Source organism: Setaria italica, chromosome I, assembly GCF_000263155.2.
Source record: "Setaria italica strain Yugu1 chromosome I, Setaria_italica_v2.0, whole genome shotgun sequence".
Taxonomy (NCBI): domain Eukaryota; kingdom Viridiplantae; phylum Streptophyta; class Magnoliopsida; order Poales; family Poaceae; genus Setaria; species Setaria italica.
In genome coordinates, this window is record NC_028450.1 from 15758688 (window position 1) to 15774330 (window position 15643).

A 15643-nucleotide genomic window follows, 5' to 3' on the forward strand; every position below is an offset into this window, starting at 1 on the left:
AGCAAATTCTCCCGGGTCGTATGTCCGACGCTGAGGATCATCGGCCGATTTTTAGCGCAAACACATAGACATGGTAGTTTCATTATGCAGTCTATGTACCAATATCTTATATATATTCCTTTGGTACTTCCAACGAGGTGTTATTTTAACGAAGGATAATTTTACTAAAAGGTGTTATTTTAACAAAGGATAATTTTACTAAAAGAATATGGTCCACGAGCAAAAAAATGTTGCTTCTGTGATAGTAATGAAACAATTAAGCATCTCTTCTTTAAGTGTCAACAAGCTAACATCATTTGGAGAGTTATTAATATAGCTACTGAGTTAACCCTACCAAAGTGTATAAGGTTAATAGGCATAAGCAAGAAAGAACGACATTTGATTTTTTTGGGTGTGGCAGCTCTTATGTGGGCAATTTAGCGTACGCGTAATTATTTGGTTTTTGAGAAAAAACGGTTTACCTCTTTTATGCAGGCTATCTTCAGGGGAGCATATTGATTACGATTTTGGTCCCTATTACAACGTGAGGATGCAAGAGAGACTGACCTCTTAGCAAGCAAGGCACTGGATATGGTCGATTTGGATATATTTGCTAAGAATGGATGCAGAAGTAATAATAGATTTTGCTTTTGATTTCTTCCTTCACTTGGGTACTATTTACCATTTTATTCGTGATCAGGTTGTAAGCTGAAGATATTGTAAACACGGTCGTATAGGCCGGAACCTCATCCATTTTCTAAAAAAACTCACAAAATTTAAACTTTAAATTTAATTTGTCTAAGGAGAAAAAAGTGAATGTATTTAGAGTCGTATTTTTATTTAGATAGAAATATGGGAAAATGCTATACGAATTTTGTCCAACCATATTCTATCTGATTTCACCAAGATCAAGCAGTCCATGTTAAAAACGCGCTGATGGGTCCCCTTGCAAATCTGTAGCTCCGTCTGTTACTGTCAGTGATACACGCCCCGTGAACTGGATGGAGGCGGATAAGCCCATGCGGCGATGCCCATGTGCATCGCCTTGCGTGGCACCAGCGCTCTCCAGTCCCCCACTCCACCTCCACAGTCCAGTAATCCAGTCTCGGATCGCCAGGCGGGCAGCGCCGCCGTAGGATGAGCTTGGCTTCAGCCGTTCCTTCCGCGTGGGCATCCCCGGCATTGACGAGGGACACCGCGGGCTCCTGTCGTCGGGCCTGCATACGCCACCATCCGCTCGGTGGCGCGCAGGTGCGCTCCGCGTGCGGATTAGCCTGCCGCTACACGCGTGGCGGCGCACGGCGGCTGCCGGTCGCTCTTGCGGCTGGGGGCAGTTCAGGTGAGGTTTCCTGTTAATTGTCTCGTTGTTTTCGCCCCAAGTTTTGCTGCCTAATTTTTCCTGCAATGTGCAGTCTGAACTAGTTGCGAAATTCAGTTTGGTCTCTTATGTTTCAAAATTGCGTTAATGTAGTTTCTTTTGTTGGATAACGGAATGTTTGAGAGAGAGTACAAGCTTATGTTTGAATAAATTGTTGTGGAATTTGGAAGGAATTGACTGAATTGCAGCTCTATTCGTTGTGATTTTGTGTTGTACAACGGCCCTCCAATAATTGGGGCTCTCTTAGGCGTCATCGGATCTCAAGATAATTATATGAAGTTATTAGGAGGCAATCGGCAAAAATGGCTGGTATATGGACTGACAGTTTGCTTAGAAAATAAAGGTTCAGTGGGGGTCACAAAACCTGCACACTAATCTGACCACAATGTTCGTTTTCCCTAAGGACAGCAGAATTAGTACTTGTGATGCATTGCCAACATGGATGAAATGGGCATCCAATTAATAGAGAAAAATAATATCAGGAGTTCAGAACATGGTATTTAGCTTATCATGATGATCAACATATCAGGAGACAGGAATTCCATGACAAAGAACTCTTTTGTATATGCAATGGTCATCATTAATGATTTGCTCTTGTGATATTAGGTTACCATGGTCAGTTATTACAATCATTCGTCTGTTTTGCATATACCATGATTGATAACCTAATACAACAAAGAACAATGTAATTTGAACCGTGTACATCATGTCTAAAATGAGGAATTCTGGGTGTCTTTCTCTCTGTTTAGGCCATCTTGCTTCAATGAGGTGTAGATGGTCTAGGCTTCTTCACCCTCTTGCTTGAGTCTGTATCCTGAACTTCTTGAATTTCTGTTGCATAATTGGAAATGGGGGTTGAGCCTCGTCTTGAAAAAAAATATCATGTCTAATGTGAAGACATGTGGACCAATTATTCCTGGGTATTTCTATTTGTGTATACTAGCGTGTCATCATACTTATTATGGTATTTAACATGGTATTTATGGTATACTAGCCAAAGCCAGTTCAGATACTTTATCATGATGATCTGCCTTTGGAGACCTTTTATTCAACTTATAAGCACTCAGGGAATCAGGAGTGCCAGCTCACCTGACATGTGGCACTCATTTGTGCCAACCATAGAACTTCTGGTGTGTACCATTTTCTTGTCAGTGTTCCAAACTGGCTTTGAGTAATGTGTTTGTAATTTCTTCCACATTTCAGCTCGTCTCTCTGATGAGCCAACGTTGGCGTAGTGTGGTGGTAAGGCACCACGGGTGGTAGCCTACCTGTCATGGATCGATTCCCAGCAGCCACAACTGGCGTCCAAAGAACGTTGGGGTTTGCCCCCCTTTTCTTTTTTAATAAAGCTCGTCTCTCTGATGCTAGATAATTAATGCCAGCAACCTGTGTCCTAGGCAAGGGATGCAAAAATCAAAATAATTTTAAGGTGGTGGAGGAGTGTTCAATTTGAGAATGATACCTCGTTACTGTTTCTTTCTTTTGTTTGCTTTCACATGTTAGCTAGCAATGCATGTAGTTCATATAATTTTTGTTCCTTGGTATCTGGGCTCACACCATTAAGTACTAATCATTATGGCCACATTCAGATCGCTGGAACACCTGCTTCTCCTGTTCCCCTAAAACATGCAGACCGCTGGACACCTGGACCTGAGCTTAGTGCCATGTAAATTGTAAAGTATACACTTATAGAAATATCCAAAATAGTTGGCCTATTTGTCTTCACATTAGACATGAATATACATGATTTAGATGACATATTGTTATTGATTAAATGCAGTCCTTGTAATGTCAATTGTTTTATGCACTATAATTTAAGTTTATCTGTAATGATTTATTCTATTCAAATGTTGTTTGATTTTTTTCTCTTCAATTATCTTTAGTATTATAATGGCTCAGTTTCTTTCTGTCTGTAGTTGGTGATGTTTTTGTTACAGAGGGCTCAACAAATGTGAAGTTTCCTCAGGAGTTAATAGTTCCAGGCTACACAGGCTCTTTGGTTATACTTGGCACAGGTACATTTTTCTGCCATATTGAAAGTAATATGGCTTGGGAATAGTAGATGTATTGATGCAAAGCACCGAGGTTACATATATAGGCTAGGGTCTCCAAGGTTTATAGGAACATCACCAATCAGGAGATCCTAGCCTAATAGGACACCTACCTAAACCCTAGGGGCGGCGCATGGCAATGGGCCTGTGCGCCCAGCGCCAAGGCCCATAGGGTTGGCCTATACAATCAAGCTGTCTAACACCCCCCCGCAGTCTGATCGTCGAGTCGTTGGACATTCAGACTAGACCTGAATTAAAACACCGAGGAAGGAAGGCCTTTGGTGAAGATGTCAGCATATTGCGAAGATGTTGGCACATGCATGACACGAACAACACCAGTGGCGACACGCTCCCAAACAAAATGAAGATCAATCTCAGTGTGTTTGGTGCGCTAGTGTTGAACCGGATTGGAGGACATGTAGACAGCACTGATGTTGTCGTAGTAGACCAAGGAGGCGCGCCGAGGGGGAGCATGAAGCTCAACCAGAAGTTGGCGCAGCCATGCAGCTTCAGCAACACCATTAGCAACGACGCGGTACTCAGCTTCAGCACTAGAACGGGACACCGTGTTCTGGCGTTTCGAAGACCAGGACACCAGGTTGTCACCGAGGAAAACCGCATAGCCAGAAGTGGATTTCCGGGTCTCTGGGCAACCGGCCCAGTCATTGTCGGAATACACAAGCAACTCAGCACTGGGAGACAAGCGCAGTAGTAAGCCAAGATCCAAAGTGCCTTGAATGTACCGAAGAATCCGCTTCAAAGCAGCCAAGTGTGGTTCACGTGGATCGTGCATGAACAAGCAAACCTGCTGAACAGCATAGGCGATGTCAAGCCTGGTGAAAGTCAGATACTGCAGGGCACCAGCGATACTGCGAAAACCAGACGCATCCTTAACAGGTGGACCATCAACCACTAGCTTAGGATTAGTATCCATCGGAGTTGAGCAAGGCTTGCAATCCGTCATACCAGCACGGTCGAGGATGTCGATCATATACGCTGGGAGAGAAGACCAGTGCCACTTTGCTGAACCTGCATCCCCAAGAAGCGATGTAGCTCCCCAAGACCCTTCATGGAAAACTCCTGCTGCAGAGCCAGAATGGTGTGCCGAAGAAGGTCGGGGGAGGAGGCTGTAAGCACAATATCATCAACGTAGAGAAACAGATAAATCAGATCAGAGCCATGGCTGTAGACAAACAGCGAAGTATCTGACTTGGCCTCCACGAAGCCAAGGGTCACCAGGTAAGCTGCAAAATGACTGTACCATGCCCAAGGTGCCTGCTTGAGGCCATATAGGGACCTGTTCAATTGACAGACAAAGTCAGGATGGGCGGATCCTCGAAACCTGCAGGTTGAGCACAGTAGACGGTCTCCGACAAGGTGCCATGAAGAAATGCATTCTTCACATCGAGCTGATGAATGAGCTAGCCGTGAGAGAGAGCCAGTGACAGAACGGTATGGACTGTGGCAGGCTTCACAACAGGGTTGAAAGTCTCCTCAAAATCAACGCCTGGCCGCTGAGTAAAACCACGAAGAACCCACCGAGCCTTGTATCGTTCGAGTGAACCATCAGATAGGAACTTGTGCTTAAAGATCCATTTACCAGTGACGATGTTGGCGCGAGGGGGATGGGGAACCAAATCCCATGTGTGGTTCTGTAAGAGGGCGGCATGCTCTTCCTCCATAGCAGCCTGCCAATTGGGGTCGGCGAGGGTGCTGTGGAAGGACTTCAGCACAGGCGACAGCGGGGCGGCGTGGTACAGGGCCGGAAGACGGAAACCGCGCTTGGCATGCATCGTCATGGTGTGCTGGTTCCTCACTGGGGAAACCGGCACGGCCCCTCGAGGCAGCAGAGGCAGAGCAGCGGGCGCAGGGTGCGCCGGGGCAGGCGCAACAGGGAGCGCTGGGGCCACGGGCACAGGGTGTGCTGAGGCGGGCACAGGAGGGGGCGTCGGGGCCGCCGGAGGGCGGCGAGTGTAGTGGTGGCGCAGGGGGGTCACCAGTGGGCCGGCAGGTGCCAGAGGGCTGGCGTTTGGTGACTTGGGCACCGGCTAGCCGGTAGCTGGGCTGGCAGGTGGTAGCGTGGTCACCTCCTGCCCGACTATGGCCGGCAGATGTCTAGAGAGTGCTGGCGCCAGCAGAGGGTCGGCGAGGGCCGGCTGATGACTGGTGGAGGCCACGTCAGCTGGTGAGGCACTGGCCGCACGTGGCTATGCGGTAGGGGCAGCGTCGGGAGGTCCTGCAGGCAGAAGAAATTGTGATGGTCCTATGGGGGCCAGCATAGTGTTAGTAAACTCATCCAGGAAACCAAAGTCGTCAGCTGATGGAGAGGGCGATTGTCCCACAAAGGGAAAAGCTGTCTCGTCGAAAATGACATGACGAGAGATGATGACACGGTTGGACGTGCTGCCAAGGCAGCGGTATCCTTTGTGGTGGGGAGAGTAGCCAAGGAAAACGCAAAGAGTGGACCTGGGGGGGAGTTTGTGGCTTGCTGTGGCGGACAGGTTCGGGTAACAGGAGCACCCGAAGACGCATGGCAGTTTCCCATGAAGTGCAAAGTGCGGTGTCGCAAACTGAAGCGTCTTTGTAGGGAGGATGTTGAGGAAGTATGTGGCAGTCGTGAGGGCCTCAGCCTAGTAGGATGGCGGCATGATGGCCTAGAACAACAGGGAGCGGATAATATTGTTAGTGGATCTAATGATGCGCCCAGCTTTACCGTTCTGGGAGGATGTGTAGGGACATGGCATGCGCAGGTGCATGCCATGGGTGAGGAAGAACGTGCGGGTGCTTGAGTTGTCAAACTCGCGCCCGTTCTCGCACTGGACTGCCTTTATCTTAGCACCGAACTGAGTGGCCACATGAGCAAAGAAATTAGCTAGAGTAGAAAACGTGTTAGTTTGTCAGAGTGGCCTTTATCAGATTTTTTGCATTAATTGCTCAATTAATTTTTAGTTTGTTGGAGTGAGTAAATTCAACAAAAGTTTTCAATTTCCAAAAACATGGTATGTTGAGAAAAATTGGGTAGTATATGCCAATTTAAAGAGTATTCAGAATGGAAACCTCAGGTATAAGTTGAACTTTAAGCCTCTAACTCATGGAATTATTGAATCTAATAAGGTGGGCTTTATGTTATTACTCAGTTTAAGTGTTGTTTTTGAGATATCGTAACCTCAACATATCAAAACAGGGTTCCAGGGTCATGGAATCTTTCAAATATGCTGCATCGGACACACCCTCGGAGTAGTAATTCCACAAGTAGCTTTAATTTTTATGAAATATGTCCATTATGTCCTTATTTTTTTAAAGAAAAAGTTATTTCACATACTACAATATAAATTAAGAGTAAAAATTAGGACTTGGAAAATGTGAAAAGTTCTTATATTTTGGACCCAAAACAGTTGGAATGAACTTTAGAAGTGCTAAACAGTTTTTTTTTCTCGAAAAGAGAGTTGCATATCTTTATATTAAGACGAAGAGGTAAACATGTAGAAACCCTTGACAGACCCCACACAAACACATGCCAATAGAACTGTGAAATTGTGCATGTCAAGCTTATCCAAATCTTCACACTGTTTCAGAGAGAGAAATGACCTTTTTTTGCAGGATGATCTATAGAATAAAGTGCACCAGAACAAGTTTTTGCTTTACCTTTTTGATACATTACCCAAATGAGAAGTACGTGAGGGCTTGCAGTAGTGGGAATTTGTGTTTAATCCCACATGATTGGTTCTAGCTGTCAGAGCTAATCCTTTGGAGACAATCCATAGAAATCCGGTTTGCCATTTTAGGTGATGTGAGGGTGAAAGCCGAACGGTTACTGTGCCATGGAGTCATGAACTTTTCTAAACGTAATAAAAAAATTCATTTGGAAGAATTTCTAGGAGCTGACCAGGGACACTTGACTAGAGATGGAGCCTTGGCACCCACTTTTTGCCTTCAATAAAGGCTAGGAGGAGTTGAAACTACAGTACTATTTATAAAATGAAAATGGAAGTATTCTGGAAAGATTTTTTGTTCATATGTAATGTTATGTGGGGACAGCATTGTCAATGGTATCTCTATGCTTGTTTCGATTAGTTCGATTTGTTTTGTTAGATTGCTTACACAATTAAACCTCAGCAAGGCTATCTCTTTGCTTGTTTGCTAGGCTAGACTGGATCTTGCTAAAAAGACACTTAACAATCTGATTTTCTTAAGCAACAAACAAAGAAGTCAGAAGCCTCTTCATCTCTCGTATCTTCTTTGGCCAGCTCACTCATGCTACAGTTTTGGGTGTGTGTGGGTCGGAGGTGGGGACCCATTAGCAGCTGGCGACAATCAAAGTTATCGGTTCTGCTCTTAATATCATGGCCACACCATATATCTGTAGAAATATATTTTTTAATTTAATGTATGCGTGTATTATATTGTTTACAGTTCACAATTTGATTTTTAGTCACTTCTAGGTTACAGAGATAAGTTCTTTGTCAAAGTATATGCTGCAGCATTCTATGTGGATTACTCACTTGGCATTGACACTGCGCAGTGGAAAGAAAAGATTGGTATTGAGAGCTTTGATTCTAACTCTGTTTTCAATTCCATTTTCAAAGGTAAGATACAACTAACAGTGCCAAAACGATTTAAGAAAGCATAATTTGTGCTAATGTTAGTATTTTATTGTGCAGCACCGGTTGTGAAATCATTGAGTATTATCCTTGTTAGAGATGTTGATGGCAAGACCTTTGTGAATGCTCTGAATGATGTCATTGCTCGCCAAATAAAAAACCCAAATGCTGAGGAAGCATCTTCCTTATCAACGTTCCAGAATACCTTTCTTGGGCGCAATCTCAAACAGGGCACAAGCATATATTTAACTTGGCTTGAACCCTCAAGAATGCTGGTGAGTTACAGTCAATTCTGTGAATCTTATGAATTCTCCATGTCCATGATGTTAAATTTCTAGAAGTCTAAAATATAATATTTCATAAACTATTTAGAGCTACAAGGTCAAGAGGCAATTATCCCACGATGCCACAGTGAATACACTGTGATCATACAAGAGTTAGCAATTCTTCTTTAGGGCTTGATGTCCTTAGGTTAGAGCTCACATTTACCTATGTTGAACTACTGATAATCTGTCAGAACACTATCCAAGGTGCATCGTGGTAATGAGGCCAATTTCATCACCTCTGGCAATAGATGGTAGCACTAGCACAATTGGATATGATGAAATGCAAATGACCAACTAACTTCTTTCGGTCAGATGTAAATTTGTTTAGTTTGCTGGATAAGTCTTGGCTTTCTTGTGGGGTTGCTGGACAGTGGGACTGCTGTCCTCCTTGTTGACTGGAGGAGGACAGTGGGGCTGCTGTAGATACTGCTAGTCCTTTGTTGACTGAAGGAGGACAGTGGGGCTGCAGCATATGCTTGCTGCAGCACCACTTTTGTTGACTACTTTTAGGGTAGGACAGTCCTAGGCATCTTAGACTAGATAGGACAGCATCAAAAAGGCATCTTAGACTAGCATATGCCTTGATGCTTGGCTGGTTGGCTGCTTGGCCAGCTATAAATATGTATCCCCAACCCTTGGTTGGACATGGTATTGTGGAAAGAAAACCCAGAAAATTGCCCCAACTCTTCCTAGTGCCATCCTCTCGTGAGAGTTACAGTTCAGATCCTAACAACTAGTATCAGAGCCGTATTATCCTGTAGCTTGAACATCTCCTGCTCACAACCCTCCCCAGCCACCTTTCGTCCCCAGCCGGTAGCAGAAGCACCGGCTGTCCCTGCTCACTCCTCTCCCTCCACGCAGACGAGCGGCAGCTCGTCGGAAGCAGCCTCTTCCCCACGCAGCCCCCCGGTAGCGCGCTATGTCCGCAGGACAGTCTCAGCACTCGGTCGCCTCGAGCGCACGACGTCGGCAGGAGGCCGAGCTCGCTGCGGCAGAGGAGCGTACCCGAGTGGCGGCGGAGATCGCTGCGGCGGCGGCAAGGGCGTCGAGGCTGGCGGCGGCGGAGCTGGCTGCAGCAAGGGCGGAAGCGGAAGCGGCGGCGGCGGCAGATGCCGCACGTGCGGCGGCAGCGGAGCTCGAGACTCTACGTGGCGGTAGCATCAGCAGCGCTACCTCTGCCGATGGCGGTACCGACGTAGAGCTCGTGCAAGCAAGGGAGGCGGCACAGGAGCGGGCGGCGCAGTGGGCAGCCGAGCACCCCCGCGGGCGCGGCGGCGGCAGCCTCGATGGGCGTGCACGCGCGACGACCGTGTTCCTAGCGGACATGGTGACCGCGACTTCCAGGGCGACCCGCACATCGACGTCGCACTGGAGGTCCAGCGATTGCGGGAGAGGGCTGCCCAGCTGGAGGCGGAGATGGAGTTCGATCGACGGCACGGCGGCCGGGTCGACGGAGAGCGCGGCCCTTACAGGCAGCGTGGCTCTCCCTCCCCGGACCGTCGTCATGGCTTGCCACGGGGCCCATGCTGTTGTCAGGGAAGTTGGCCCCGGTGGTGGGTGGCCTACCCTCACCAAGACCAACTACGTCGAGTGGGCCGCGGTGATGAGGGTGAGGCTCCAGGTGCGGCACATGTGGGAGGCAGTCCGGTACGGCGACGTCGACTACGATGAGGATCGACGGGCGCTGGACGCCCTCATCGCTGCAGTCCCGCCCGAGATGCAGTTCTCGCTTTCCCAGAAGCGAACTGCCAAGGAGGCTTGGGACGCCGTCGCTGCGGCACGCATCGGTAGCGATCGCGCCCGCAAGTCCACACTGCAAGCACTTCGCAAGGAGTGGGAGAACCTGGCCTTCAAGCCAGGTGAGGACGTTGATGACTTTGCTCTCCGTCTCAACACTCTGTTGCAGAAGATGGTGCAGTACGGCGACGACACCTACGGCGAGGAGAGAGCTGTCGAGAAGCTCCTCCGCTGCGTACCCGAGAAGTACAAGCAGATCGCTCGCTCGATCGAGTCTCTACTGGACCTCTCCAGGATGTCGATCGAGGAGGCGATAGGTCGCCTCAAGGTCGTCGACAGCGACGAGCCACAGCCTCCCTCAGGGCCCGTCATCATCGACGGGAAGCTCCATTTCACTCAGGAGCAATGGGAGGCCCGCCAGGGTGATCGGAAGAAGGGGGAGCCTTCTTCCTCGACAGGCGGCCGCAGGCGCGGCAAGCCACGCAAGGCGCCCAAGGCTCGACGAGGTGCCGAGGGCGGTGCGCGAGGAGGCGCCCAGGGTGGTGCTGGCGGTGCACGAGGAGGCGCCCAGGGTGGTGCCGCCGGCGAGCACAAGCCGCCACGAGACGACACGTGCCGCAACTGTGGCAGGCTTGGCCATTGGGCCAAGGACTGTCGACAGCCAAGACGCGGCCAGGCTCACGTCGCACTAGCGGAGGAGGAGGAGCCAGCTCTGCTCCTGGCACATGCAAGCATCGAGCTAACTCCAGCGGCATCGGCCGCAGCGGTTCTCTTCCACCTTGACGAGCCGAGGGCACACGCCTTCCTCGGCGACGGCTCCAGCAACGATAGGACTGAGGGGTGGTGCCTCGACACCGGCGCTACCCAGCACATGACCGGTCGGCGAGAGTTCTTCACCGAGCTTGACTCTAGCATCCGAGGCACCGTCAAGTTTGGGGATGCCTCCGGCGTAGAGATCAAGGGCGTCGGCTCCGTCATCTTCACCGCCGAGTCTGGAGAGCACAGGCTGCTCACCGGAGTGTACTACATCCCCGCGCTGAGGAACTCTATCATCAGCTTGGGACAGTTGGAAGAGAACGGCTCGCGCGTGGTGATCGACGACGGAGTCATGAGGATTTGGGACCGCCGTCGTCGCCTCCTTGCCAAGGTAACCAGAGGCGCAAATCGCCTCTACATCCTTAATGTGCAGGTGGCACAACCCTTCTGCCTTGCTGCTCGTCGGGACGACAGGGCGTGGCAGTGGCACGAGCGCTTCGGGCACCTTCATTTCGAGGCCCTGAAGCGACTCAGTGCCAAGGAGATGGTGCGAGGCCTACCATGTCTTGATCACGTGGAGCAGTTCTGCGATGTCTGTGTGTTGACAAAGCAGAGGCGGCTCCCATTTCCCCAGCAGGCGAGCTTCCGAGCCAAGGAGCGGCTCGAGCTCGTGCACGGGGACTTGTGTGGCCCGGTGACACCGGCCACACCCGGAGGACGACGCTACTTCTTGCTGCTCGTCGACGATCTCTCCCGCTACATGTGGGTGATGATCCTCGGCAGCAAGGGGGAGGCTGCGACCGCCATCAGGCGCACGCAGGCTGCTGCGGAGGCGGAGTGTGGCCGCAAGCTGCGCGTGCTGCGCACCGACAACGGCGGCGAATTCACGGCGGCTGAGTTCGCGTCGTACTGCGCTGATGAGGGCATTCAGCGCCACTACTCCACGCCGTACAGCCCGCAGCAGAACGGCGTCGTTGAGCGGCGCAACCAGACGGTTGTGGGGATGACTCGGGCCCTCCTCAAGCAGAGGGGGATGCTGGCTATTCTCTGGGGAGAGGCGGTAGTGACGGCCGTCTATATCCTCAACCGCTCGCCCACCAAGGCGCTCGACGGCAGGACGCCATACGAGGCTTGGCATGGGCGCAAGCCGGCGGTGTCCCACCTGCGGGTCTTCGGCTGCCTCGCGTTTGCCAAGGAGCTTGGCCACATCGGCAAGCTTGACAACAGGAGTACTCCAGGAGTGTTCATCGGTTACGCGGAGGGCTCGAAGGCCTACCGCATTCTCGACCCGGAGACGCAGCGTGTGCGCACAGCGCGCGATGTTGTGTTCGACGAAGGGCGAGGATGGGCATGGGACAAGGCGGTGGATGACGGTTCGACTCTGACGTACGACGACTTCACCGTCGAGTACGTCCACTTCGAGGGAGCTGGGGGAGTAGGCAACTCTTCTTCATCGAGCGTGCCTACCCCGGTCCCCGAACCTCCACCGACTCCGACGCCTGCTACTCCGGCAGTGCCACGCTCTCCAGCCGCGACTTCAGCTGCGACGAGCTTCTCGCCGGCACCACCACAGCCGGCGACGCCACGTACTCCAGCACCGACGGCCACTCCTCCGGGCACGTCTACTCCAGCACCAGCTCATGTCGAGCACAGCCCGGTGGAGTTCGCCACTCCGCTCTCTCATGATGAGGAGCGCATCGACGCGTACCACGACGGCGAGCAGTTGCGGTACCGTACGATGGAAGACCTCCTCGGCGACCAGCCGGTGCCGGGACTGGTGCCTCGCGACCTGGAGGTACAGTTGCACCTTGCATGCGACGATGGCGAACCTCGGTCTTTCGCGGAGGCCGAGAGACGCGGCATGGCGCGCTGCGATGCAGTCGGAGATGGACGCGGTTGAGAAGAACCGCACCTGGGAGCTTGCTGACCTCCCTCGTGGTCACCGCGCGATCACCCTTAAGTGGGTGTTCAAGCTGAAGAGGGATGAAGCCGGTGCCATCGTCAAGCACAAGGCTCGCTTGGTGCCACGCGGGTTCGTGCAGCAAGAGGGGATCGACTTCGACGATGCTTTCGCCCCCGTGGCACGGATGGAGTCCGTGCGACTCCTCCTTGCGCTGGCCGCCCAGGAAGGCTGGCGCGTTCATCACATGGACGTTAAGTCGGCGTTTCTTAACGGCGACTTGAAGGAGGAGGTCTACGTACACCAGCCGCCGAGTTTTGCGACCCCCGGCAAGGAGGGCAAGGTGCTGCGCTTGCGCAAGGCCCTCTATGGCCTGCGGCAGGCTCCGAGGGCGTGGAATGCCAAGTTGGATTCCACGCTCAAAGGGATGGGCTTCGAGCAAAGCCCGCACGAGGCGGCCATCTACCGGCGGGGCAATGGAGCAAATGCCCTGCTGGTGGGTGTTTACGTCGACGACTTGGTGATCACCGGCACCAAGGATGCGGAGGTGGCGGCGTTCAAGGAAGAAATGAAGGCCACCTTCCAGATGAGTGACCTGGGGCCTCTCTCCTTCTACCTGGGGATCGAGGTGCACCAGGATGATTCCGGGATCATGCTTCGACAGACCGCCTACGCCAAGCGCGTCGTGGAGCTAGCCGGGCTCACCGACTACAACCCAGCTCTCACTCCGATGGAGGAGAGGTTGAAGCTGAGCCGCAACAGCACGACGGAGGAGGTAGACGCTACGCAGTACCGGCGTCTTGTGGGGAGCCTTCGCTATCTCGCCCACACACGGCCGGACTTGGAATTCTCCGTCGGCTACGTCAGTCGGTTCATGCAGCGACCGACGATGGAGCACCAGCAGGCCGTGAAGAGGATCGTCCGCTACGTGGCGGGGACCCTCGACCACGGTCTCTTCTACCCGAGGTGTCCCGGGGCGGCACACTTCGTCGGGTACAGCGACAGCGACCACGCCGGCGACATCGACACCAGCAAGAGCACGAGCGGGATTCTCTTCTTCCTCGGCAAGTGCCTCGTTAGCTGGCAGTCGGTCAAGCAGTAGGTGGTGGCGCTGTCCAGCTGCGAGGCCGAGTACATAGCGGCCTCCACTGCTTCGACTCAGGCGCTTTGGCTTGCCCGACTGCTCGGTGATCTCCTTGGCAGAGACACTACAGCGGTGGAGCTCAGGGTGGACAGCAAGTCCGCTCTGGCCCTGGCAAAGAATCCCGTTTTCCATGAGCGGAGCAAGCACATCCGGGTGAGGTACCACTTCATCCGAGGCTGCTTGGAGGAAGGAAGTATCAAGGCGAGCTACATCAACACCAAGGATCAGCTTGCGGACCTACTCACCAAGCCCCTTGGGAGGATCAAGTTCCTTGAGCTCTGTTCCCGGACCGGGATGGTCCAACGTTCCCACAAGACGACGCACAAGGCTTAGGGGGAGAATGCTGGATAAGTCTTGGCTTTCTTGTGGGGTTGCTGGACAGTGGGACTGCTGTCCTCCTTGTTGACTGGAGGAGGACAGTGGGGCTGCTGTAGATACTGCTAGTCCTTTGTTGACTGAAGGAGGACAGTGGGGCTGCAGCATATGCTTGCTGCAGCACCACTTTTGTTGACTACTTTTAGGGTAGGACAGTCCTAGGCATCTTAGACTAGATAGGACAGCATCAAAAAGGCATCTTAGACTAGCATATGCCTTGATGCTTGGCTGGTTGGCTGCTTGGCCAGCTATAAATATGTATCCCCAACCCTTGGTTGGACATGGTATTGTGGAAAGAAAACCCAGAAAATTGCTCCAACTCTTCCTAGTGCCATCCTCTCGATGAGAGTTACAGTTCAGATCCTAACATAGTTCACTACTGGTACAAGAACTGATAAATTGCATTAATCAAAAATGGCAGACACAGTGTCACCAATTTTATGTGCACAATAATCTATATTTCAATCTACCAGGATGTAAATTTTATTGGTTTGACTATATTTTAACCTACCAGGATGTATATCTTATTGGTTTCACTAGAGCCAAACTTTCAAAATGGTAGAGCTCGATGTTTACTTGAGCTTGACAAATAGCTCGAATTTAATCCAAGCTTAACTAGAGATCTGCAGTTCTTTTCATGATGATGCTGTTTGCTACTTGATTTTTTTAGTTTAGTAGATTTATTTAGTTTTGTAAGTTATTACTTATTAGCCAGACATTGATTTAACCATTGCATTTAAGAAGACTTATAAAAGTCCAAAAAAATGACCTGTAGAGATTTTATGTAGACAGAGAACACGAGTTTGATACCTTTTAACTTCTGTTGTTGTAGATCTCCATTTCAGAAAATCAAGATCTAAGTCAAGTCGATGCAGAGATAAAATCTGCTACTGTTAATTATGCTCTATACGATGGCTTCTTTGGTAATTCTCCCGTGTCGCCTTCGCTGAGATCATCTACTGCTCAGTTGCTGGAAGCTCTTCTTACAAAGTGACAGTAAAGTCATGGTCTGCCTATACGTGGTTGATGGGTACGGATAGGGATGCAAGTACCCAATAGTTTGTTGTCAGCTGATAAAATTACGATGGCATGTCACTCTATTTTATTTTCCCTCCCAAATTATTTACACAGAATGCCATTCTAGTGCATTTTATCAATATTTTTTATCGACCCAATGATCCAAAATATGTATAACTTGTATCCCTAGGTGCGGATGAGTAGTCCCTCTTATTCCCGAGAAACGCGTCCGGGTACCCATGATTAATAGCCTCTTTGATACAGGAAACTAATTTAATTCTGAGACAGTTCGTATGTATATTTTTGCCATTGCGTTGACAACAGTCTGCTTACCGGTCCTCCTTACATTTTCATCATTCAATTTGCCCACCCCAATCTA

The 15643-nt window shown here is 50.6% G+C and overlaps 1 protein-coding gene across 1 annotated transcript; it reads left to right on the top strand.

The window, feature by feature from the left end:
• Positions 1-997: 997 nt before the first annotated feature.
• LOC105915068 (fatty-acid-binding protein 3, chloroplastic) lies at positions 998-15564 on the top strand. Its single transcript, XM_012848728.3, has 5 exons — positions 998-1318; positions 3274-3372; positions 7851-7994; positions 8070-8284; positions 15080-15564. Exons 1-5 carry the CDS (start codon positions 1117-1119, stop codon positions 15239-15241), a joined length of 822 nt encoding a protein of 273 aa, XP_012704182.1. The 5' UTR covers positions 998-1116; the 3' UTR covers positions 15242-15564.
• The last annotated feature ends 79 nt before the right edge of the window (positions 15565-15643 follow it).

Coding starts and splice junctions, on each gene's coding strand:
- LOC105915068 (XM_012848728.3), top strand. CDS start 1,117: ATGAGCTTGGCTTCAGCCGTTCCTTCCGCGTGGGCATCCCCGGCATTG. Junction 3,373..7,850: donor TTTGGTTATACTTGGCACAG/GTACATTTTTCT, acceptor AGTCACTTCTAG/GTTACAGAGATAAGTTCTTT. Junction 8,285..15,079: donor TTGAACCCTCAAGAATGCTG/GTGAGTTACAGT, acceptor CTGTTGTTGTAG/ATCTCCATTTCAGAAAATCA.